This window comes from Bos grunniens, chromosome 8, assembly GCF_055505025.1.
Source record: "Bos grunniens cultivar Pamir isolate PY7600 chromosome 8, Bosgru_T2T1.0, whole genome shotgun sequence".
NCBI classification, from domain to species: domain Eukaryota; kingdom Metazoa; phylum Chordata; class Mammalia; order Artiodactyla; family Bovidae; genus Bos; species Bos grunniens.
The window spans coordinates 67,688,754-67,714,375 of record NC_141172.1 but is presented as its reverse complement, the minus strand read 5'-3'; the positions used below and the strand labels follow the sequence as shown (position 1 = coordinate 67,714,375).

Here is a 25,622-nt window from a genome sequence, read left to right as displayed (position 1 = left end):
ATATGCCCAGGAGTGGGATTGCTGGATCATATGGTAGTTCTATTTTTAGTTTTTTTAAGGAAACTTCATACTGTTATTGAAATAAATTTTAAATAAGGCTTTGGATTAACAGTTGTCATCCTAAAAGCACACCATACATACGGCTTACTCTGTGGACCCACATGTTAACTCACTTGATCTTAATCACAGCCTTAGGCAGGAGGGCTGCTAAATAATCTCCATCTAACAGATGAGGAAGCCAAGGCAGAGAGCACAATGACTGGGGGCTGTCCCCATCGTGGGCTGACTGCCCCCTTCCTTCCCTCCAGGGACAGGGGCAGACCCGGCGGTCAGCACCAAGAGCAACCACTGCCTGGATGCCGCCAAGGCCTGTAACCTGAACGATAACTGCAAGAAGCTGCGCTCCTCCTACATCTCCATCTGCAACCGTGAGATCTCGCCCACGGAGCGCTGCAATCGCCGCAAGTGCCACAAGGCCCTGCGCCAGTTCTTTGACCGCGTACCCAGCGAGTACACCTACCGCATGCTCTTCTGCTCCTGTCAGGACCAGGCGTGCGCCGAGCGCCGCCGCCAGACCATCCTGCCCAGCTGCTCCTACGAGGACAAGGAGAAGCCCAACTGCCTGGACCTCCGCAGCCTGTGCCGGACAGACCACCTGTGCAGGTAGGGGCTGCTGCAGCTCCGCGAGGAGCCGGTAGGGGGCGCTCGGCCCGCTCTGTGTTCCGGTGTCTGCTGGGCTACCATCGTGAGCTGAACAAAGAGGGTGACTGGGATATGTGCAAAATGTATTGTCATCCATCCATCCATCCATCCATTCATTCATTCATCCATTCATCTGTGCATTCCTTTATTCAGTACAGATTTATTGTGCTGTGTGCCCAGCTTCATGCTAAGCGCTGTGGGGTGACCAAGATGAACCACTGTAGGAGCTCCTAATTTAAAATCAGAGACCCTAGAACCTGGAGTAAGAGAGGACCTTCAGTGACTTTAAGTCCACCTTTCCTCCTTTAAGGAAGCCCCAGCCATTATCCCATTATCCCAGTGAGGTCCTCTGACCATCAGGGAAGGGCTTTTGCACACCCCAGAGGCAGCTCCTTCACACTGAGAGCTGAGCTCAGCAAATGTTGGATGGAGTGTGGAGCATCTGATGGTCCTGGGTCTGAGTCCTGACTTTTCCACTCACTAGCTGTGTGGCTTGGAGCCTGTTTTTCAAATGTCCTGAGTCTCCATTCCTTTACTCGTGAAATGGGAATAAAACACCCACATCACAGCATTATTATGAAGATTAGATGACATGTGTGTTAAAGCTTAGCGCAGAGTTTGGCATAAATAATTGCTTAATGAGTATCTAATTATTTGGAAGGAAGGTTTGTTTTGTTAAAACGAATTGAAATGTGTGTCCATAATTCTCCTGTTTTTCCTGTTTGTTATTAACATATATATTGAGCCTCTGTGGCATCCAGTGAGTGGTTCTAAAGCATGGGCAAGCAGAGGTGAACACAATGCTCTTTGAGTAGCACCCAATCCAGAAGGGTGACAGAGGAGGGGAGCAGGGATCCCAGTGCCGTGGGCTGAGAGCTGTGGGCTCCCGGATTCAGGTGTGTACAGGGAGGGCCTTGCCTCAGCCTGGGGATACAGAGGACAGGACCTTAAGCTGAACCTTGGAACATGAGAATGAGAAAGCCAGGGAGCGAGTCTGGCATGCAAATACAAGGAACACACAGTGAGTCCACTTCTTGTGGAGGGCAGCTGTTAAATGGACGTATAGATGAAACATCTTTTTCAGATTATATCTTGTGTTACTTGTATGTGGGAAAAGTGTATGCGAAGGCTGGCGGGTAGGAGAGAGCCTGGGGTTATGGGTCCCTGTAGGTGGTGGGTGCACGTGGAGCTGGGTCCTGGGGAGGGGAGGTCAGAGGTGTGGCTGCTGGGGAGATAGCAACTGTGATAAGCAGATGAGCAGAGCCTGCTTACTGCATCCCAGACAGCAGTCTTTTATACAGTTTATCTCATTAGTTCTTGCAAGAAGGCTATGAGGAAGGTTCTGTTATCATACTTATCTGCCAAATGATCAAATAGAGGAGGTAACTTGCCCAAGGTCGCACAGCTCCCTTGTTTCAGAGCTGGGCCCTATCTCCAGTGTTTTCCTCCAAAGTAGCACCCTGGTCTGGGTGCTGTGGGCACCCAGATAAGATAGGGGCTGTGGGCATGGAGAGAAGTGTGTCAGTTCAGTATCCATGAATCAGTATCAGTGTGTAAGTGTATGAGCATATCAGTATTAGAAGTGTATCAGTGTGTGACAGGCCTGGGGACTGGTGGAAAGTTCCCTGGAGGAAATGCCATTTCTCTTTCATTTTCTCCACACTTGGGATGGCTCAGATGGTAAAGAATACACCTGCAATGTGGGAGACCTGGGTTCGATCCCCGAGTTAGGAAGATCCCCTGGAGAAGGGAAAGGCTACCCAGTTCAGTATTCTTGCCTGGAGAATCCCATGGACAGAGGAACCTGGTGGGCTACAGTCCATGGAATTGCAAAGAGTCGGACAGGACTGAACGACTTTCATTTTCACTTCCACTTTACTCCACACTTCGTCCTGCACATAGAGCCTGGCTCATGGCAAGCACTCTGTGAACATAGTTGAATGAATACGTGAGTGGTGGCCACCATGTTTCCTCATTTGATAATTAGGGGGCAATGGAGCCATTCGACAGGCATGTTGAATGTGCAGCATGGACTATTGCCATGCCCAAGATGTCTTGGGGGCATCTGAATCTATGGTCCTGGAGCTCAATGAAGAAGCTGGAGTGGAGGAATGGGATTGGGGTTGTTTCGGGGATCTGGGAGAACAGGGCTACAGAGGGAAGGGAGCTCCTGGCCTGTGTGGCTGAGGGGAGGCACTGCCTTGGTTTGGAAAATGAGCTGGAGTTTGGAGAAGGACTGATCCCTGTGGAGCTGGAAAAGCCTGAAGAAGGTGGGCTTTTCTCTTGCTTACTTAAAGAAACATACCTTATTGCCTACAAAAACGATTGGGGTGGGCTTCCCTGATAGCTGAGTTGGTAAAGAATCTGCCTGCAATGCAGGAGACCCCAGTTCGATTCCTGGGCTGGGAAGATCTGATGGAGAAGGGAGAGGCTACCCACTCCAGTATTCTTGGGCTTCCCTTGTGGCTCAGTTGGTAAAGAATCCGCCTGCAATGCAGGAGACCTGGGTTCGATCCCTGGGTTGGGAAGATCCCCTGGAGAAGGGAAAGGTACCCACTCCAGTATTCTGGCCTGGAGAATTCCATAGACTATATATAGTCCATGGGGTCGTAAAGAGTTGGACAGGACTGAGCGACTTTCACTTTCAAAATGAATCTATGAACACAACAAGAGGATGATTAGAGGTAGAAAACTCGGGCCCAGAAAAGGAAGTCGGGCACCAAGGCAGCACATGTGTGCTCTAGGGTGGGGGTGGTCCTGGGCTGGGACTCAGCTTCCTGAGAGCTGAGAGAAAGTCAAGACTTGATGGGGATATCACTCCCAAAATGTGATGGGAGGAACCTACTGATTATTGAGTGGAGACGTGATTCTCCTTGTCCTGAATGCTGCACTGACCTTGTCAGGCTGCATGACACACAGCGTATGTGGGTGACAGGATGGATGAGGGCCTGGAGGGGCTAGAGGCCAAGCCTGAGTCCAGGATCAGTGACCAAAAGCTGGGGCATTGGGACTAAGGCCAGGTGTACCAGGGCTGTGGGCAGTGGGCCTGGCATCAAGCCTCAGGTGGATGTCTCTCTGGGGTCCTGAGCAGAGCAAGCTTGGGAACACTGGCAATCCCTCTTATTAGTGGTGTTTTAAGGGAGAAGGCAATGGCAACCTACTCCAGTACTCTTGCCTGGAAAATCCCATGGAAGGAGGAGCCTGGTAGGCTTCAGTCCATGGGGTTGTGAAGAGTCAGACACAACTGAGCGACTTCACTTTTACTTTTCACTTTCAATCATTGGAGAAGGAAATGGCAACCCACTCCAGTGTTCTTGCCTGGAGAATCCCAGGGACAGCAGAGCCTGGTGGGCTGCCATCTATGGGGTCACACAGAGTCGGACACGACTGAAGTGACTTAGCAGCAGTAGCAGCAAGGGAGGAAAAGACCCTGATGTTGGGAAAGATTGAAGGCAAAAGGAGAAGAGGGCAGCAGAAGATGAGATAATTGGACTACAACATTGGTTTAATGGAGATGAGTTTGAGCAAACTCTGGGAGATAGTGAAGGACAGGGAAGCCTGGTGTGCTGTAGTCCATGGGATCACAGAGTTCGGACATGACTGAGCGACTGAACAACAAGGGAGCACAATACACATAGCTCCTAAAGAGATGGGAGAGCATGGAGCAGGGTGTTTAAACAAGACTATCGGAGAATCAAGAATGAGGTGTCCCAGGACCTGAGGGCTGACAGTTTCTGAGAGGCACTGAGCCAAGCCTACGAGTGCCATGCATCCTGCTGTAAGTTTAGACAACGGCAACCGTGGGAGTCCCAGGGAACATGCTGCATCTGGATTACTGAGTTGGGTCCCGTGTAGGAAGTTCCAGGTACTCCCAGATGTGGCTGGGTGAGCCTCTGGTCTAGAACCAGGGTGTTCTTCTAATGCATCTTCCACAACTCCGGTCCCACCCAGCTCCCATCCCCAGGCAGATTTAAAGTGTGGTCCTGCAAGTGGGACTCCAGTGGCTCAGCGGGTAAAGAATCTGCCTGCAATGCAGGAGACACAGGAGATGCAGGTTCAATCCCTGGGTTGGAAGAGCCCCTGGAGAACAGAATGGCACCCCACTCCAGTACTCTTGCCTGGAGAATCCCGTGGACCTAGGAACCTGGTGGGCTACAGTTCATGGGGTTGCAGAGTCGGACACGACTGAGCGACTAAGCATGCACCTGCAAGTGGGAGGACCAGGGATGGAGGCAGAACCTGAGTTTAGGGTGAGTCTGGCAGGACCTGGGGATCCGTTGCAGTGTGGCCACGTATCCTTGGGGAGCTCTGCCTGTGACTCAGTGTGGGAGGTGGGTGGACGAGGTTGCCATGGTGACCCTGCAGCCGGGAAGCCTACCTTCTGTGCTTGCCCTACCCCTGGTCTCCTGACAAGTCCTGGGTGACTGTTTCATTGCCTATGCCCTGGGCTTCTTCACTGATCAAACAAGGATGCTCCCCATTCTCCCAGGACACTTCCTAGTCTTTGGGTCTAAGTCCATCACACGGCTTTCCTGTCTGCCTTCTCCCCGTGTGCTTCCACTTGAGGTCATGTTTCCAGAGAGGTGAGCTCTTGGTACAAGAGGAAATGACCAGAGATGCCTCATTAAGGTAGATGGGGTGGAAGGACGGGTTTGAAGGAGAGGAGCTGACTTCTTTCCATGCTTTTGCAGGCTTGGCTTACTGACGCATGGACCCTGCCTCTGTGGTCCGTGATGAGCCCAGGGAGAGAGGAATGCCTGGGGAGGGACCCCTGGAGACCAGGCAGTTCTCCACTGTGTCCTCCCTTCCCTCCTGGCCTTGGTGACCTCCAGGTTTCTGCCCACCTGACGGGCACCACAGGTGGACATCTTGACTGTGAAAGAGGGAGAGCCCAGTGCCATTGTGTTTGGAGCAAGAACTGGGGACCCTCAAGTCTTTCTTTCCTGGTTACTTTAACGGGTGGAACTGGCCTTGATGGGGGTCATGGGAGAGCCTCTCTGGGCTGACTCTTTGGGAATGTGGCCATGGCAGGCATCTGCTAGAACATGCCCCACACTCTAGGGCTCTAATGCCCAGTTTGCACTTCACTGGACCTGTCGGCCCCCCCTCACCCTTCAGCTCTGGGACTTGGCCCAGCTGTGCCAAGGCTTTTGTTTGAGTGAATCTTGGCCCAGGACTGCTGTGGGGGGCTCTACAAGACTCCCTTCACCTGGCACGACATTAAAGCAAGCCCATTGATGTGCTGTGCACTGCCCCTAGCAGCAGGCCTCGTGCATCCCGTGTGATATTTAACAGACTCTGCTGTGCTGTCTTATGACTGTCACTAAGAACTAAACAGAAGGGCTTGAAGAAGCTTTGGTTACACAAGGGTATTTTCCTGCTGGGGCCCCAGGGTGTTGGAAGCATTTCTAAATCCTTCCCCTGCTCTTTGGGCCAGGATCAGCTTGGGGTCAGAGGGAGGGAGCCTCTGAGAGTGGAAGCTTCCTGCTTGAGCCATGGGTCCAACTCATCTTGAAGTTTCACCCTGGGAACCCTGCCTTCTACTTTCATCTGGTTCATGTCTCATGGGCATTGAGTGCTGTGGACTTAGGACCAGGAGAGGCTTTTCCTTTCAAAGGCTTCTGATGTGGAGTCTGGAAAGCCTGGAGAATCTCCTGGAATGATTCAACGGAATTTGGCTAATTTCCCTTACCCCAGCCCTTCAGTGGCCATGACCTACTTCCTTTTTAGAACAAACTTTTGGTTTCTACTTTCTCAGTTTACAGTCATTGCAAGGATGGTCCAGACTGTGTGTGTGTGTGTGTGTGTGTGTAGGGTGTGGTTGCGGGGCTATGGGAAGGATGATTGTGATTGTGCTGTCTTGTAAACTGTGTGCCTGTAGGTCTTTCTTAGAGAGGCCCCCTAGAATGCCCTGTTCTTCTTGGTCTGCCAAGAGGATATGGATATAAATAACTCAGGGCTGGCCCTGTGCCACATCTCCAGCTGTAATTTAACCTCTGGATGCTGAGGACGTGTATAAATAGTTTTCAGCCTGGGGCTACCCTAGCTGGGCTCCTTTATGCAGTGGACATTGTCCTTGTCCGAGAGGGTTGCTGGGAAGGCGGAGGGGTTGGGGTCCCCTGTCTCAGCTGTCTGCAGGGAGTGGGGAGGTGCCCCTTCAGCAAGACCCTTGCCCCCTTGCCTAGCTTGAAGTGTGTCTGGTATCTGTAAGCAGTGTAGATGGGCAGGTCTGGGTTTGATTCTTGGCTCTCTGAGGCTGTCCCTGAGCTCCTTTTGGAGTCTACAGAATCTGTTGGCTGGTGTTTTCAGCAGGTTAGCTCAAAATGGTTATTTTCATAGGTGGTTGGGGGGCTTTCAAGCCTTTCCTTTAAAAGGAGAGGATCTTGAATATCTTAAAATCATATGTAAAGTTTTATTTGTATTTTCTGGGGAGAAACTTGTTGCTTTCATTAGATTCTTAAAGGATTCCTTGACCTCCCCCAAATTAAGAACCTCTTCCATCTCCAGACGGCCAACTTGGATTGGCTGCCTAGAGGATTATGAATCTAGCAAAGGGAGCTGTGATTGATTAGTGATGCCTGCCACTGACATGGAAGGGGCAGAATCGTGGACGGGGCAGATCTGCTAGAACCCAGCTAGTCATTCCTGGGACCACTGGTTCACCAGTAGCAGGAGGAATGGGGGTCCTGGGGTCATTCCTTTATTCATTTTCTAAAAATTTTTTAAAATTTATTTATTTATTTTTGGCTGAGCTGGATCTTCTTTGCTGCGTGTTAACTCTAATTGCAGTGAACGGGGCCTTCTCTTCATTGTGGTGGGCAGGCTTCTCATTGTGATGGCTTCTCTTATTGTGGAGTACAGGCCCTAGGCACGTGGGCTTCAGGAGTTGTGGCGCACAGACTCAGTTGCCCCATGGCATGTGGGATCTTAGTTCCCTGACCAGGGATGGAACGCGTGTACCTTGCATTGGGTGGTCGATTCCTAACCACTGGACCAACAGGGGAGTCCCTCCTTTATTCATTTGATAGCTGTTTGTTGATCATCCACTCTGGGCCAGGCTTCATGTTGGGATTGGAGAGTTAATGAAGTAGGTAGAGGCCCTTGACAGTCCAGTGACAGGACACATGTGACTGACTGCCTCTGCAATGGGGATAGAGCCACGCAGTGAACTAGATGGCAGCATTTCCACTCGGGTTCTCTTGAAATCCCAGTTCTGCTCTGCTCCCTACCAAGCCATCCCTGGGTTACCCTGGTGGCCCAGAGACCAGCTGTTTCTTGGGGCAGATGAGCCACAGACGGATGAACCTTATTCAGAGGTCCGTCTGGTCTTGGAGCAGAGCTGTGCCCAGGAGTGCCATGGGACAAAGAGGTCACCATCCTCCTGAAGAAGACTCAACCAGCAAGGTTGCAGTGGCTGGGGAGGGGCTTGGGATCCTTTGTCTGGCCAGAGACTGTGAGACCCATCTTCTCCTTGGGGATCCCATGCTGGCTTCTGCTACTGGCCTCATTAGGGGTCCTGCTCACCCTTGATCTTTGGACCAAGAGTGCCCAGAGTATTCCTCTTGGAATTTCCTGTGGCAAATTGACACAGGGCTGGAATGTGGAACATTGCTAAAGGCTCTGGGAAAACAAACACAGAGAGAAGCTGCAGCCTAGATATTTAGTTTGCAAGATAGGGTTTCCATGACTTCTTGCTCTGGCCACTACAGGGAGGTCAGAATGACTGGACAGACAGCACCTGTAGCTTTTACCATCTGGGCTGGTGTCTGGACACCTGGGCTCCCTAAAGCTCACACCCGAGAGAGACGAGATGCACCCCTTGTCTAGCTGAGGCTACCACTGGTGGAGTCCTGAGTGAGAACCCGCTCACCCCTGGGTGATTGGCAGGAGGAATGACCCACTGTGAGCGGATGCCGCTTATGCAGAGAGAATCAGAGTACAGGTCAGTCAGGTTTGTTCACACTAGAGGTGTCACCTATGATTGGCTGTTGTGGGTGGGGCAGGGCATGCTCTCAGCTACCCAGATGCTGCTTCGTTCACTGGGCTTCTTGATATTTCTGCTTCCACCCAGTGGATAGAGGTGTGGGCTTTTTCCTTGCTACTGTCTCTATCCACTGGGGCTGCTATAACAAAATACTATGGACCAGAGTGTTTACCCAACTTTCTTTCTCACAGTTCTGGAGGCTGGAATCCCAGGTGAGGGTGTCAGCACAGTTGGGCTCTTGGTGAGGGTCCTCTTCAGAGTAGTGTTCTCATGTGCTCTTCCTTGGCTGGTGCTCGCCCAGAGGGACTGGGTGTTTCTTCCTCTTTTCATGAGGCTGCTAGTCCCGTCATGGTGCTCTACCCTCATGATCTAATTGTGTTTCAAAGACTCCACCTCCAAACACCATCACATGGGGAATTAGGGTTTAACAGATAAATTTTGGGGGGATACAAGCATTCAGTTTGTAGCACCTGGTATGTGTGTGTTAGTTGTTCATTCACGTCCAACTCTTTGTAACCTCATGGATTGTAACCTGCCAGGCTCCTCTGTCCAGGGGATTCTCCAGGCAAGAATACTGAAGTGGGTGACCATTCCCTTTTCCAGGGGATCTTCCCGATCTGTGGATTGAACCTGGGTCTCCTGTGCTGCAGCAGATTTTTTTTTTTTTTAACCATCTGAGCCACCAGGAAAGCCCTAGACTTATACTTCATTCAGCGTCTGTTTGGTTCTCATCTCTCTGAGCCCTCTCATGGCCTCTCCTTCCATTGATGCATTCTATTTTTTTATGTAGACATTGTTTTAATTCTGTTGAAGTTTAGTTGATTAGCAATGTTGGGTTCATTTCTGCTGTACAGCAAAGAGATTCAGTGATACATACATACACATTCTTTTTCTTAGTCTTTTCCATTGTGGTTTAGCACAGGACGGTGAATACAGTTCCCTCCACTATGCAGTACGACCTTGTTGTCGCTGATGCTTCCTAGAACTTGTCTGCATCCTTCATGTGGCACTGACCGTGTGGCTTTCTGTTAACACTTTATCTTCCCAATTCGGTCTCTTTTAAAAATATTCTTATATATAATATATCGAGCTGTGCTCAGTCACTTCAGTTGTGTCCAACTCTTTGTGACCCCATGGACTGTAGCCTGCCGGCCTCTAATGTCCGTGGGATTTCCCAGGCAAGAATACTGGAGTGGGTTGCCATTCCCTTCTTCAGGGGATCTTTCTGATTCAGGGATCAAACCCGTGTCTCTTACATCTCCTGCGTTGGAAGCCAGGTTCTTTACCACTAGTGCCCCCTGGGAAGCTCGAATATATAAATGTACCACTATATATATGTATACATACATAAAATTTATTTATTTATTTAACAGATATTTATTATGTGCCAGGCACTGTGCTAGACACTGGATATAGATACTGGAGAGCACAATAGAGATGGTCCACACCCCCTTGGAGCTTATAGTCTGATGGAGGAGATAGACAATAATCAAGCAAACAATGCATATGATTAACAAGCAATACAGTATATATGATAATCAAGCAAAGTATATGATTAATATCTTTGAAATGAGCAGGATGTAGAAATAGAATGTAATGGGGGAAGAAGGGGGGACCTTCTTGGGCAGAGCGGTCAGGGAACATTTATCTGCGGGGGTGACATTTAAGCTGAGACCTGAAGAGTGAGGAGCCAGAAGAAAGACAGGTGGGAGAAAGAACATCTCATACAGAGGCAATAGCACGTGCAGGAACTGGATGAGGGGAGAAACTTGGCATTTCTGGGGCCGTGAGAGGAGGCTTGTGTGGCTGGAGCTGAGGGAACCAGGGAGAGACCTACAGGCAGAGCTAGGTCGCATGGGGCCATCCCAGCCTGGGGCAAGGAGTCTGGATTTATTCTTTTTTTAAAAAAACGTTTATTTGGCTGCACTGGGTCTTACTTGGCAGCACGTGGACTCTTCAGTTTTGGCATGTGAACTCTTAGTTGCAGCGTGTGGGATCTAGTTCCCTGATCAGGGACTGAACCTGGGTCCCCTGCATTGGGGGCGTGGAGTCTTAGCCACTGGACCCCCAGGGAGGTTCCCCAGAAGCTTTTTTTCTTCTAAGTGTACTCAGGATAAATCTAGAGACTTCCCTGGTGGTCCAGTAACTAAGACTCCACGCTCCCACTGCAGGGGGCCTGGGTTGATCCTTGGTCAGAGAACTAGGTCCTACATGCTGTAACTAAGAGTGTGCATACTGCCACTGAAGATCCCGCGTGCCACAATGAAGATAGAGGATCCTGTGAACCGCAACCAAGACCTGGTACAGCCAAGTGAATAAACAAATATTAAAAATAAATAAATAAAAAGAAGGAAGCTTCTGAAGTCAACTAGTAATATTATCTAAAGTGTGATAATGGGTGATGACTCTGGCTACTGGGTGGAGAATTAAGGGAGGCAGCAAGAATGACCTCAGAGAGACCAGAGAGGAGGTTGTTTAAGTATCACTAGATCAGAGATGACAGCAGCCCAGGTCAGAGGGTGGCTGTGCAGAGTGAGATAAGTGGGTAAATCTGAGATATTTTGGAGATGGAAATGATGTACCTTGATGTGGGAGTGAGGGAGACAGAGGAGCTCAAGGAGAGCTCACGGGTTTCTGGCTTGAGCCACCTGGTGGGCAATGATGCCACTTTCTGGAATGGCGAAGGCTTGGAGGGGGAGAGTTCCATCCCAGGCATGTGAATTTTGAGATGCCTTTGAGACAGTCCTATCTGGAGCTTGACTGATGTTGTAAATTCTGGGGGTCATTGGCATATTTATGGTGTTTAAGGCCAGGGGACTGTGTAGGTTTTCCTAGGGAGAGGCTAGCATGAGAGGAGGCCCTAAGAATGTGCCTGCCCTCCTGGAAGTGCATGGTAAGGGTTTGCAGGTGTTGTTATGGCACACCAGGAGTCAAAGGAGATTTTTGAGAAAGAAGATGTGGACAGGTGTGCCAGATGCTGCCAATAGCATCTGGTGAGGAGAGGCAGGTGACCACTGGATTTGGGAAAGTGGCGGATGTTGGTGACCTCCTCAACAGCAATTTTGATGCAGTGATGATGACAGAAACCTGATCAGAGGGAATTCCCTGGCAGTCCAATGGTCAGGACTCCATGCCTTCATTGTCAAGGGCCTGGGTTCGATCCCTGGCCCAGGAACTAAAATCCCACAAGCTGCATAGCCACAAAGAAAGAAAGAAAGAAACCTGATCAGAATCGTGGCCACGGGCTCAGTTTCTCCAGCCACAGCCGAAAGACTCCTTACAATGTGGGAAGAGACCTTTCTCTAAGTGCCAGGTTCTTCTGAACAACCTAGCTGGCTCACCCTCTTACAGAAGATGACTCTGGCGCTGCCAAGAGGAACTTTGCTTCTTCAGCATTCTTCATCGAGGGATTCTTAGAACAGCCCGAGGAGTGCCTAAGAGGTTCGCCAGGCTGCCTGTGCCGGATCTCCTGTCTGTGCTGGTTGGGGCTGCGACTTCTCCTGTGGCCAGCCAGGATGTGGTCTTTGCCTTCCCAGGGTGGTATCTGCAGAGGTGAGAAATCCTGCCCTCCTTCTTTTTAAGTAAGATTAGCCTGGTATTCTGGGGCCAGCTGTCCTCCTCAGGGCCCTTCAGGGGATATCTTAGAAGACCCAGAGACCTACAAATGGCTCCATTGTCCCAGGGTGTCTGAGGTGAGTAAGCATAGCGACCACCATTAGCACCCTCCCACCTAGAGAAGAACTAGGACATTGAATTAAGCACCAAAGAACAGTAAGATCCTCAAGTGGTTGTTCTTGTTCAGTCACTCAGTTGTGTCCAACTCTTTGTGACCCCATGGACTGCAGCATGCCAGGCTTCTCTGTCCTTCACTATCTCCTGGAATTTGCTCAAACTCATGTCCATTGAGTGGATGATGCCATCCAACCATCTCATCCTTTGTCACCCCCTTCTCCTCCTGCCATCAGTCTTTCCAAGCATCAGGGTCTTTTCTAATGAGTCAGTTCTTTGCATCAGGTGGCCAAAGGATTGGAGCTTCAGCTTCAGCATCAGTCCTTCCAATGAATACTCAGGGTTGATTTCCTTTAGGATTTACTGGTTTGATCTCCTTGCTGTCTAAGGGACTCTCAAGAGTCTTCTCCAACACCACAGTTCAAAAGCATCAATTCTTTGGTGCTCAGCCTTCTTTATGGTCCAGCTTTCATATCCATACAGGACTACTGGAAAAACCATAGCTTGGACTGTGTGGACCTTTGTCAGCAAAGTGACATCTCTGCTTTTTAATGTGCTGTCTAGGTTTGTTATAACTTTTTTTCCAAGGAGCTAGCGTCTTTAATTTCATGGCTGCAGTCACTGTTTGCACTGATTTTGGAGCCCAAGAAATAAAGTTTGACTCATATGGAGTGAGAGGGAAATTTGGGGAGAGCTGCTTGCACCTGGCCCAGGATGCATTGTACTTGTCCAGCAGGATCCTTCAGAGCACGGGAATTCTCCATCACTCGGCCTTTGTTGGGCTGGGGGTGCTTAAGAAAAGACTCCCTGGATGTGTTCTTCAGAGGGGCTGGAGTTGCAGCCCTGGCTTCAGATCCTTACCTTGGCAGTTGTGAGAGCTTGACTGGGTTTTTTTAACATCACACAACCTCTGTGCTTCTTGTAAAAATCAGGACAGTTACAGCTGCGAGGAAGCTTGGTCCCTTATTCCCCAGGACTTCCGGGGTGCTCCATTGCTAGGTACTCAGCACCCAGGATGCTGAGTTAAACCTTGGGCTGTGCGGGCTGTGAGGTGGAGGGCCAGCCCCCAAGGCTGGCAGGAGCCATCATGGAAGGCAGCTTGGAGAAGGTGTCCGAGCTGAGCTTGAAGGAGGAGCAAGCAGGCCTGTTCTAGAAGGTGGCCCTTCTGGTTCTCTCGGGGGTTATGTGTGTCTCAAAAAGGAGGGGCAGGCAAGGGAGAATCAGCTTATAAAACCTTTGTGCATTTAGCCAAGGAGTCTGATTTTCTTAGAAGACAACAAGGAGCTGCGATGTGTTTAAGGCAGGAGACCCAGTACTGTTGGTGCTTTAGAAAAGAAGATCCCTTTGGCCGCTGTGCACACAATGGGTCAGAGGAGAGAGGGGCTGGAGTCGGGGGTGTCCTAGGGGCCCACTGTGATGGGGCCTGAGATCAGGAGTGCCAAGCCAGAGGGTGTGAGGGGTGAGGCCGGTTCCCAGAACTAGCTGGATGTGGACAGTGAGGGAGTGGGAGGAGGCAGGTGGACACTGCAGTCTCTGACCTGTTGACCGCCTGGCTGACAAAGTCATTACTACCTGAGAGATGGGAGCAGGAGGTCTGGGCATAGTGTTAATGTTAGTCTCTTCAGTCGGGTCTGACTCTTTGTGACCCCGTGGACTGTAGCCCACCAGGCTCCTCTGTCCCTGGATTCTCCAGGCAAGAATACTGGAGTGGGTTGCTATGCTCTTCTCCAGGGAATCTTCCCGACTCAGGGATTGAACCCGGGTCCCCTGCATTGCAGACAGATTCTTTATCATCTGAGTCACCAGGGAAGCCCCAGTCTGGGCATAGAGGAAAGGTGTTGGGGTTTTGAACTTATTTGTTGGGAAGCCTTTGGAACAGGCAAGTGGAAATGTATACGTGGGAGTTTGGGAGAGAGGTCAAGGCTTGAGATTGAGATTATGGGATTAAGTGAAATAAAGCTGTGAGGAAGAGCCTCTGGGCACAGAGGTGCACAGTAAACATTAGTCCCTTCAAAGAGCTTGTAAGCTCATTTGGGGAGACAAGGCTCACACGTGTGGAAACATTTAATATGAAGAGGAGGCCCTGCTTAATTAAGTGTTGTAAGGATTAAACTGCCTGCTGTGGGTGTTCAGAGGAAGGGAGCCGTGTGGCTGGAAGAGCCATGTTAGGTTATGTGGAGTGGGGATCCTGCAGCTGTGGGGGAAGGAAGCTTCCGGAACGGGGCAGAAGGGGAAACCAGACTGGACATGGATGTCCCAGAAGAGAGCGATGTCCTGCTCGGAGCACAGGCGCCAGTGGAGGGAGGAGTGTGTGTGTGTGTGTGTGTGTGTGTGTAACTAGAGCTCTGAAATGTTCTTGGGAGACACTGGGAAGATAGGGACTCCTGCAGCCCCTCCCAGCCTCCCACCTGTCAGTTCCTAATTCCAGCAGACTCCAAACTTGTTGCTCAATAAGAGGAAGAAACAGAGGCAGGTGAAGAGTCCTGGTTTAGGAGTTATACTAAATCCTAATATTATTGCAACTACCTCGGCCCATAACTAACTCTATGATCTTGTTGGAAACTGGAATGAGTTATCTTGTTAGGTAGGAGTTCCCCATTCTAAGGGGCTTCCCTGGTGGCTCAGATGGTAAAGAATCCGCCTGCAATGCAGGAGAGCTAGGTTCGATACCTGAGTCAGGAAGATCCCCTGGAGAAGGGAATGGCAACCCACTCCAGTATTCTTGCCTGGGAAATCCCATGGACAGAGGAGCCTGGCAGGCCATAGTCCATAGGGTCACAGAGTTGGACATGACTGAGCGACTAAGCACGTGTGCCCCATCCTAAGAGGTACAGAGCAGAGGCTGGGGGCCCCTTGCCAGGCCTCAGATGAGTGTCAGGTTTGGGACTTTTGTCCCTTCTGAGCTGGTGTGATTGTGAATCTCTTGTCTCTCAAGTTCAAGTGAAGGGAATGGATCGCATGAACCAGGAGGCCCCTGTGCTCCCTTCTCCTCCCTGCCTCTCCCTTTCCCTCTCTTCCTTCTCTTTTTCTTTTTCTCCTGGTTTTCAAAATGAACTTCACTTTCCTGCTTTTGCTAATTACAAAAGCTGTATGTGCTCGCCATAAAACATAATTCTGCCAAGACAGGAAGGTCGACTCAAGAAAGTAGACATCATCCGCAAGTCCAGCACCCTGAAATCACCCTGAAATGAGTGTACGTTCAGGAGAATGTGTACCTCCAGGCTTTAATACTAGGCATCCACACATTTTGACAACAGTGATATTGTGTAGTGTATGCTGTTTTATTAGTGCTTGTCCCCGCTATATTAATGTTTAATGTGTTGGCTTGTCCAGGTTTACTGGTTTTGGTGGCAGTCTCCTTTTCTCTGTGGGTGACACATAGAACTTGCTATGGTTACATGTGGACATTTGCTCTGTCATGTAAGAATCTCATAATTGGATTGGAGCTTGGCATGTGGAAGGGGACAGACATTCTGGGCCCTGGGACAGAAGGGGACACTTAGGCAACCAGAGAGCTGTTGTCTTGTGGACGCAGGCCTTCCTTGTGAAGCAGGGGAGGACAGGTGACTGGGCTGAGCCGGGGTCTTCTCGGTGGGTAGGTGTGTTTCTGGGAAGTTTCCATTTGTGAGTTTGGGTTGTTCTCTGCTGACAGGCTGTTCAGGAGCTGGTAGTCATTTCCTGTAACTTCTAAGGGCAGTGCACAGGATAAGGACTGTACTAGGGCATCAATTTGAGAATGGAAAAGGCAGAGGCCTCTTAAGCATCCAGCCAAAGACAGAAGGCGATGCCTGAAGTGGAAGGTTTTAGGAGTCAGTATGTGTATTGGCATTGTTAAAAAAAATCAGCCGGCTGCTAATGTGGAGATCAGAGCTGCAGACACAGTGGAGAGGGCTGTAGAGTGTTGACGGGCTGAGCCTGGAAGCAAGGAAGGTCTGGGGCAGTGGCATATTTTCTCCATTCGCTTTTCTAAGTGTTTGTTTCTCAGGGGGAGTTTTAAGTAACCGAGCAAGGATCATTGCCTGCGACTTGCTAATCCTCCCCTCGCTGCAGCAGAGACGATTGGAAATCCCTAAGAAATCAACAGATAGTAGCTCCCAAGTGGTGAGCAGTGAGCTCAGAAGACTCAGGGCTGCAGCGGCCAAGGTCATTAAGCGGCCAGCTCTCTCTGCTGCCATTGGAAGGAGGTGTGGAACTGTGCTAGCAGGAGAGGTGGGCTTTTACCTTCTGGAAAATGTGCAGGGAAGAAATCTGGGCAGGTAGACAGGTCTGGGGGCCCCTGCCTCCTCCTTCCCCTGCTGGAAACTCATGCACAGATGCCCAGGGAGGAGGAACCACTTTGGCCACCTCTTGGCGACCTCTTCTGTCTCCTTCTTTTTTGGGCTCATTGTTTTCTAGTTGTTTTAATTAGCACCTGTGTCTTTAAGGAAGTTGAGTTGGCATAGGGGAGCCTCAGATAGAGCTCACCAGAGCACCTGCACTGGCCCAAGATGCAGAGAGAGGACTCTGGAGATTGCCACCCACTGGCCTGAGCACCCCGTCTCCTGTACCGATTGAAGGAGGTGTGGCTTGCAGGGACCCTGTTGTGAGGCCGTGTGACGGGGGTGCTGGCCGGAGTGGGGCCTGGCCTGCCCTGCCTGCAGTGAGCCTCATCCTGATTTGTGATGGGAGGAAGGTGTGCTGTCTGAGGAGGTGGCAGCTGTGGACAGAGCACGATATCCTTGTATCTGAAGGTGGAGCCTGGGGGATCCATAATTCCACCTGGCAATAGGCTTGAAGCTCTTTCCCCCCCTCCCCGCAATTTCATTCTAGAGATCAAGAAGCTGAGGGCCAGAGAGGTAGAGTTACCTGCCCACAGTCACGCAGCTAGGAAGGGACAGGACTCAGGCAAAAGGTCAGGTCTGGGCAGCACCCTGTCCTGAGAGGTGGCTTGGCATGGTGTAGGGCTGACTGGACAGGGATGTCAGACACTGGGGTCCCAGACTTGGGACCTGGAACATCTCTGAGGTTCCTTATTTAAAGGAACTGTGCCTGCATGCTCAGTCATGTCCCATTCTATACGACCTTATGGACTGTAGCCCACCAGGCTCCTCTGTCCACGGGATTTCCCAAGCAAGAATACTGGAGTGAGTCGCCATTTCCTCCTTCAGGGGATGTTCCTGACCCAGGGATGGAACCTGTGTCCCCTGCGTTGGCATGTGGGTTCTTTACCACTGAGCCACCAGGGAAGTCCATTTAAATAATTTGTTGTTGTTCAGTCACTCAGTTGTGTCTGACTCTTTGCGACCCCATAGACTGCAGCACCCCAAGCTTCCCTGTCCTTCACCATCTCCTGGAGTTTGCTGAAGTTCATGTCCATTGAGTCTGTCATTTAAAGAACAGACAGAGTCAAATCTGTCTTGTCTACCTTATGGGGCTGTTGTAGAATAGGAAATGAGAGAAGATCCAGGAAGGTACTTGGAATGCTGCAAAGAATCTCCCCCTTCCCATTACCCCCCAACCCCTCTGACTGCCTCCCACCCTTCCCAGTCATGTTTAAAGGCCTGTACCCTGGAGAGGAAAGTGGGTAGAGATGGGTAGGTCTCCCCCACAGAGGGAAGGGGCGGAATGTCAGGGAAGACTCAATGCTTGAGTCCATGCAGAGCCCTGGAGATGGCTTTTGGCTTCTGGCTGTGGACAGAAGGTCTAAGACCAGTTGGATCATGGGCTAGACCAGACCTCTGCTTCCTTCCTTTTCTTTCCAGCTCTTTGCAGGAAGCTCATCAAACAGTCCTGAGTCCCTTTTGTCCTGCCAGAGTCCCAGCTGTTTGTCCATGGCACAATGAAGGCTGGGCTGGGAGAGGTGGGGTGTGGGGTGCCCATCCTGGGACCTCAGTCCAGAGCCCCTTCCCCATTCTCCCTTTCTCCATAAGGGCTCACACCTGCATTGCTCCTGTTCCCCCACTGCCCTCCCTCCCCTCTGGATCAACCTCCCAGAGGTCAATGGCAGAAAGGAGGGGGGAGAAACAGAAATGATGATGACTTTGATTTTCTTCTGTCGGAGCCTGGGGAGGGTGGTTGTTTTGCTTCCTGGACCTCAGTGGAGAATTCTCTGCCAGACAATCATCTCGGTGCTTTCATTGCTTTCTGATGCTCCTCTAACTGCACAGGGTCGGCTATTAAATGGTCATCAAACCTCAGCCTCTATCCCATCAATAGTCATAAAGTTGGGGAGATAAAAGCCATCAGTTTTCCATTATAGCTGAAAGCAACACTGTAGATAGCTATTTTCTGAATGCTGCAGATAGATGTATTTTAACTCGAGCAGGGTTTGCAGTGGCCCCCAGCTCAGCTGTGGGTCCTGCTGGGCCCACAATAACCTGTCAGGTGGTTAAAATGGGGACGGGGCCAGGCCTTTCTCTCTCTTTGTCTTCTTTCTCCTGGGAGGATTGAAACACACATCCTCAGGTATAGGGTGCTGTGTGGGGGCTGCGGAGGGTAGGACTGGGGGCTTCTTCCCTTGGTTTTGACCAGATGCTGTGCATAAATGCCAGGGTTGTCATCTGCTCATTCTAATGAGAAATGACCCATCTTTGCCTGAGCTTGGGCTGTGGGCAACCTGGGGGGCTGGATCCAGAGTAGGTGCCTGGTAAGTTGATAGGGGGTCAGGGATTGCAGAGAGCTTCCGAGGTGGCTCAGCAGTGAAAAAAAACCTCCTGCCAACGCAGGAGATACGGGTATGATCCCTGGGTCGGGAAGATCCCTGGAGAAGGAAATGGCAACCCACTCCAGTATTCTTGCCTGGAGAATCCCATGGACAGAGGAGCCTTGTGGGCTACAGTCCATGGGGTCACAAAAGAGTCGGACATGACTGAGCGCGTGTGTGAGTGCATGTACACACACACAAACACACACACACACACACACGTGGGGCCGGGGCTGGCTCTGGGGAATGGGAATGTCTGCAGCCTGTGGAAGCTGGGAGATGGATGCGGACCGTCGGGAGGGTGGCTGCTCCTGATATACAGTCTCTGCAGCTCCTCCCAGATGAGCAGGCCATTTGGAAATGGATTTTGCAATCTAACAGCTTGGCAGTGAGCAGCCATCAGATATGTCCTCCGAATGAGCTTTTCAAAGCACTCAACCCCAGGACCCTTCTGCCTCTGGTATCAGAAGAATCTAGGATCTGAGACCCCCCATCTCAGACTCCTGCCTGCAGCCTCCTCTGCTGGCCTCCTGCCAGGCGCCTGGACCCCAGCCTCCCTGGATGTGTAACTTGTCTCTGCTCTCCCTGCCTCTGGGGTCCAGTGGGAACCGGCTCCCCTGCCTAGGCCTTCCTGCTAATGAAATGGAAGGAGCCTGTTGATCTTAGCAGACCCTTTGAGGTCACCGGCTCTTTGAGGTTTCTCTGTCTTCCTGGAGGCTGTGTTCTCTGTTCCCAACACCCGCTTGTCTCAGCACCCTTCAGAGCTCTTCTTAGAATGCACTGCAGTTGTAACGTGTGGATTTCACTGGACAACAATCCTGGGTCAGATCGCATTTCCTGATCTTTCTTAGTCGCTCCAGCTTCTCCCCGCCCCAGCCTGGCTGGCAGGAAATGCAGCCCCAGTGAATGTAGCTTCCTTGTCTGTGCCGCCTCCGCCCCACTCCCCGGGATCTAGGCTCAGGTGTGGGAAGCCTCCAGGGGTGAGGAGCTGATGGTCCACCCTGTGGTATTGCCCTGCCCACCAGCCTTACCGTGTGGCCCAGACGCCCGCCCCTAGCCCCCACAGTTGTCATCTCCACTCACCCCAGACTTGCTCAGAGAGACCCTCCACCAGGCACTACCCTCAAGGCCGTGGGGCTCCCAGTTCAACATCCCCTGGGGGTTCCTCACAAGGGCTCGAGGAGCCCAGGTTTCCTTTAACTTGGGGAATGGCCTTCTCTCTAGCTCCAGTGGGCTTCTCTGCCTTCCCTCTCCATCACCAAGCCCTGGCACCTCCTCTTCTTGGTTTGCCTTCCCAAGGCTTCTGAAAATAAGCCCTCCTCTGGGACTTCCCTGGTGGGTCCAGTGGTTAAGAATACGTCTTGCAGTGCAGGGTTCAATCCCTGGTCGGGGAACTAAGATCCCACATGCCCTGTGGCAACTAAGCTGGCATGACACGACTAGACAATGAGAGAGTCCCAACAAAGAGCTCGCATGGCACAAGCAAGATCCTGCATGCTGTACCTGAGATGGCACAGCCAAGTAAAACAAGCGGCAGGGACATTCAGGCCTCCCGGCCTCAGATGCCTGCTCTCCTTCGCAAGGGAACGTGTGAATATCGGGGGAGGAAGGTGAGAGCACCTGTCATTATTTCAGTTCATCTTCGGTGTCTTCTGCATTAAGCTCTTCTGCCTGCAGCTGCCATGTGGCCTGCACACTGTGCCAGCACACAGACCCCTGCCCCTAGCCCAGGGCTGGCATGATGCAGGGTGCCAGAAATGCTTGGTGAATCCTAAATGCTCTCTGTGGCCTGCAACAGAGATTGCAGGAGGTAACTTAACCTTTTCTTAATGACACAGTGCTCTCCTTGACTACCAGTTAATTCACACAGATGGCACCCACTATGCCTTAGGTATTTCTTACAGGAGACTGTTGGCCCCTGTACTAATTAGCCTTAGACACTGTGAATCTTGAGTCACTGTGTTTTGCTTTTCTAGAATTTCTGTCTTATCCCCTGTGTCTGCCGTCACTCCTTGCTGAAGGTTCTCCCTGCCCCTGGGAGTTTTCCTCTGTCCCCTGTTTTCTTTCCCTGCTTTTCTCTGGAACAGAAAAACCAGATCACCTGTGTGTTCAGATTATCTATGCACTAAGCACCATTAGACCTGAAGCGAAGTGATAAAGGATTTTCTTAGGAGTAAAATATCTGTTTTAGTGTATAAACACTATACTCTCCACTCAGGCGGCTTCCTTGTTCTTGGCGGGCTGCCTGAGAAGTGACCTACAAAAGTGCTGTTACGGTAGAGCCTTTCAGATTAAAAAAATATATTTTAAGATGAAGGGACACAAGAAAAGGGACACAAGAAAAGGGACACGAGAGGATATTAAGGACTTTTGGAATGAGAGTTGGCCACACAGATGGCTAAGGAGAGGCGAACTCTGTTCTCTTTGCAAAGGACATGGCCAAATCTTCATCATTGGTGGTTTTCCCTGTTGACCTTGGGCAGCAGCACAATTCCACCTTTTTTGTCACAGACAGTGGGCCTGGGGATTCGGATGAGGGGGGTTTGGGCCTAGGAGGGGTGACGGTTTTCCCACCAGCAGCGGATATCGTCTCATCCAGGGCTGTTGCTTATGCATCGTGTGACAAGTGAGCACCTGAGTTGGCGATGGTGGCAGTGAGGCTTGACCCAGGCAGGGTGCTGTAAGGACCAGGTAGAGAGAGTGCATGGCCAAGGGCCTCTTTTCAGAAAGTTAAAAAAAAAAATTAATTGAAATATAGTTGATTAACAATGTTGTATTAGTTTCTGAGGTGCACTATATATATGTACACACACACACACATTCTTTTCTTTTTCATATTCCTTTCCATTATGATTTATCACAGGATATTATCTATAGTCCCTCTGCTATACAGTAGGTCCTTGTTGTTTATCTATTTTACGCCTGCGTGCATGTGAGCTAAGTCGTTTTAGTCACGTCCGACCCTTTGTGACCCTATGGATTGTAGCCCGGCAGGTTCTTATGTCCATGGGATTTTCCAGGCAAGAATACTGGAGTGGGTTGCCATTTCCTTCTCCAGGAGACCTTCCTGACCCAGTGATTGAACCCATGTCTCATGTCTGCTGCATTGGCAGCCGGGTTCTTTGCTGGTGCCACCTGGGAAGCCCATTTTACATAGAGTAGTGTGTATGTGTTAACCCCAAATCCCTGTTTTACCCCTCCCCCCTTTTCCCTTTGGTAATCGTAAGTTAGTTTGCAATGTCTGTGGATCTGCTTCTGTTTTGTAAATAGGTTCATTTGTGTTGTATTTTAGATTCCGCATTTAAGTGATATCGTATGGTATTTGCCTGTGTCTGGCTTACTGCACTTAGTATGATAGACTCTAGGTCCACCCAGCTTGCTGCAAATGGCACTAGTTCATTCCTTTTTGTGGCCTAGTAACACTCTATTGTATGTGTGTACCACACCTTCTTTACCCTTCCATCTGTCAATGGACTTTAGGTTGCTTCCATGTCTTGGCTATTGTAAACAGGGTAGCAATCAACATTAAGGTGTGTGTATCTGTTTGAATTATAGTTTTGTTCAGATGTAAGCCCAGGAGTGGGATTGCAGGATCATATGGTGACTCTATTTGTAGTTTTTTAGGGAACCTCCATACTATTTTCCATAGTGACTGTACCACTTTATATTCACATGAGGGAAGTGTGAGCTGGGGTGCTTTCAGTAGCTTGGTGGATGGGATGAGCCCTGGACCAGAAACCCTGGGTCCTGCTCCTAAACCAGCCCCTTCTCTCTGGGAAACCTCAGGGGTGCTCTGTATCCTCTCAGCATTGGCTCCTTTATCTGAAAGGCAAGGGGATGAAGGAAATGATGCTTATCCCAGCTTACATGCTGCATTGACTGTGACTTGCCATCTTACCAGGATTTGGGCAGGAGAGAGGGAAGTATGTGATGGAGAAGAACTGTGGGGTCAGGGCATTGGTAAGCTTCCTGCCACCCAGCGAGGTCCAAAGTGTCTTTGTCTCATGATTTGTAACTTTATATGGGAAGATGCGGGTGGAGGGTGTGTGCCCTCAGGAGGGAGGTTCAGGGACAGAAATACCGGGTGAGGCGCCACTGGATCAGCTGAGCCGTTGGTAGAAGGGCTTTCTGCTTGGATGACTGTGCAAGGCCACACTCAACCTCTCTGGTGCGTGGACAGGAGCAGAAACAGGGGCTTCTATGGAGCAGCTTTCTCATTTTTGGAGTGAGGAGGGGTTGGGCTGACTGGTCTCCAAGGTCCCTCCTGACCCCAAACACTGAGAACCAGAGAAATACCTTTACACTTCCCCCTCTTGCCAGGAAGAGAGGATGTGGGGGGTCTGCCCACTGGCCCATCCCCTCTTTAGATTTCTTGGTTGGGGTCCAGATGATGGGTCATCCTTCCAGAGCATCCTGGGTGGTGCAGCTCCCTTTCTAGGTTGTCCATCTCTGAGAGCAGGGCCCTGGGTCTGTGGGAGCAAACAGGAGGAAAGAGCTATTCTCTGGTGACTCCGCCCAGGGGGTGCCCTTTGGGGATGGTGGTCGGAGGAAGAGAGATACAAGCATATATGTTCTCTTTGATGGTTGGATAGAATCACTGCCTCAATGGACATGAGTTTGAGCAAACTCCGGGAGATAGTAAAGGACAGGGAAGCCTCGAGTGCTGGAGTCCATGGGGTCGCAAAGAGTCAGACACGATGTGACTAAACAACAACAGGATTTATGTATTTATTTTTGGCTGCGCTGGGTCTTCGTTGCTGCACTCAGGCTTTCTCCAGTTGCAGCCAGCGGGGGCTACTCTCTAGTTGCAGTGCGAGGGCTTCTCATGTTGGTGGCCCGTGTTGCAGAGCACGGGCTTTAGGCCGAGTGGACTGCAGTGGTTGCAGCATGTGGGCTCTACAGTGCTGGCTCAGTAGTTGTGCACGGGATTAGTTGTGCAAGCGTGTGTATTCTCTGGGGGATGAGTGTGTGTTCAGAGGAGGGTGCATGAGCAAAGGAAAGTGTGTGTCCCCATGTGAGAGGGAGCTTCTATGGGAGAGCAGGTCTGTGAATTTTATCAACCCACTCTCTCAGTTTCTCTGAACTGTAGATGCTACTTCTGTAAAGAAATTGCCATCCTCTTTAATAATAATGAAACCCAGGCTCTCCACAGTAAAAGGTGGGGAGGTCTCCTGGCCCCTACCCTCCTCTCCTGGGCCCCCCTTCCACTGGGGCTCTCTCTGGGATGACCACCAACACTTCCTTCCTGTGATGGGGTGGGGGAAGCCCTGCTTGCCTTTAATACTCAAGCTCCAATGGTGGAGCCTCTCCACTTTCTAAAACCTCACAGCCCAACTAGGATCAGTTGTTAATGACACTTAAATAAAAAGAGACTTAGGGAAGAGAACACAGAGGTTAGCCTGAACCTGGGGTGTATCTGTTTTCCTGAGACCAAGCGTCTCTCTGCCTTATCTCCATCGTACTTTGGTCTTGGGCTACCCCACGTGGCAGGTGCCACTTGGCATCTGCTTCCCTGGGCACAGGCCTTAGACTCTGCTGGCCAGACCCCGGGAGGCCTGGCTGCCCAAGGGGACAAGTCCCTTCCCCTTATTGCTGCTGTTAGGGATACCACTGCCTGGGGAGACCAGTCTTGCCCAGAAGGGTGTGCCTTCCAAGGTAGGTGACATTGACAGAGCTGTGTGTTAGGTACCTGTCACTGAGGACCTGTCATACTCAGTTAGCCTCAAGTGCTCTTATTTATTTATTTTTACTTTTAAGATTTTTTTTGGGCAATGTGGATCACAATAAACTGTGGAAAATTCTGAAAGAGATGGGAATACCAGACCAACTGACCTGCCGCTTGAGAAACCTGTATGCAGGTCAGGAAGCAACAGTTAGAACTGGACATGGAACAACAGACTGGTTCCAAATAGGAAAAGCGGTACGTCAAGGCTGTATATTATCACCCTGCTTATTCAACTTATATGCAGAGTATATCATGAGAAACACTGGGCTGGAAGAAGCACAAGCTGGAATTAAGATTGCTGGGAGAAATATCAATAACCTCAGATATGCAGATGACACCACCCTTATGGCAGAAAGGGAAGAGGAACTAAAAAGCCTCTTGATGAAAGTGAAAGAGGAGAGTGAAAAAGTTGGCTTAAAGCTCAACATTCAGAAAACTAAGATCATGGCATTCGGTCCCATCACTTCATGGGAAATAGGTGGGGAAACAGTGGAAACAGTGTCAGACTTTGTTTTTTTTGGGTTCCAAAATCACTGCAGATGGTGACTGCAGCCATGAAATTAAAAGACTCTTACTCCTTGGAAGGAAAGTTATGACCAACCTAGATAGCATATTCAAAAGCAGAGACATTCAAGCAGAGACATTCCTTTGCCAATAAAGGTCCATCTAGTCAAGGCTGTGGTTTTTCCAGTAGTCATGTATGGATGTGAGAGTTGGACTGTGAAGAAAGCTGAGCGCCGAAGAATTGATGCTTTTGAACTGTGGTGTTGGAGAAGACTCTTGAGAGTCCCTTGGACTGC

At 50.4% G+C, this 25,622-nt stretch overlaps 1 protein-coding gene across 10 annotated transcripts in view; it reads left to right on the top strand.

The window, feature by feature from the left end:
- The window catches only part of GFRA2 (GDNF family receptor alpha 2), a 297,825-nt gene that overhangs the window by 141,456 nt on the left and 130,747 nt on the right, over positions 1-25,622 (top strand). For all 10 annotated transcript variants that reach the window (XM_086416115.1, XM_086416114.1, XM_086416113.1 and 7 more), the window contains one exon: positions 309-663. In XM_086416115.1, the coding sequence (XP_086272241.1) occupies positions 309-663 (355 nt within the window). The remainder of the gene's footprint in view (positions 1-308; positions 664-25,622) is intronic.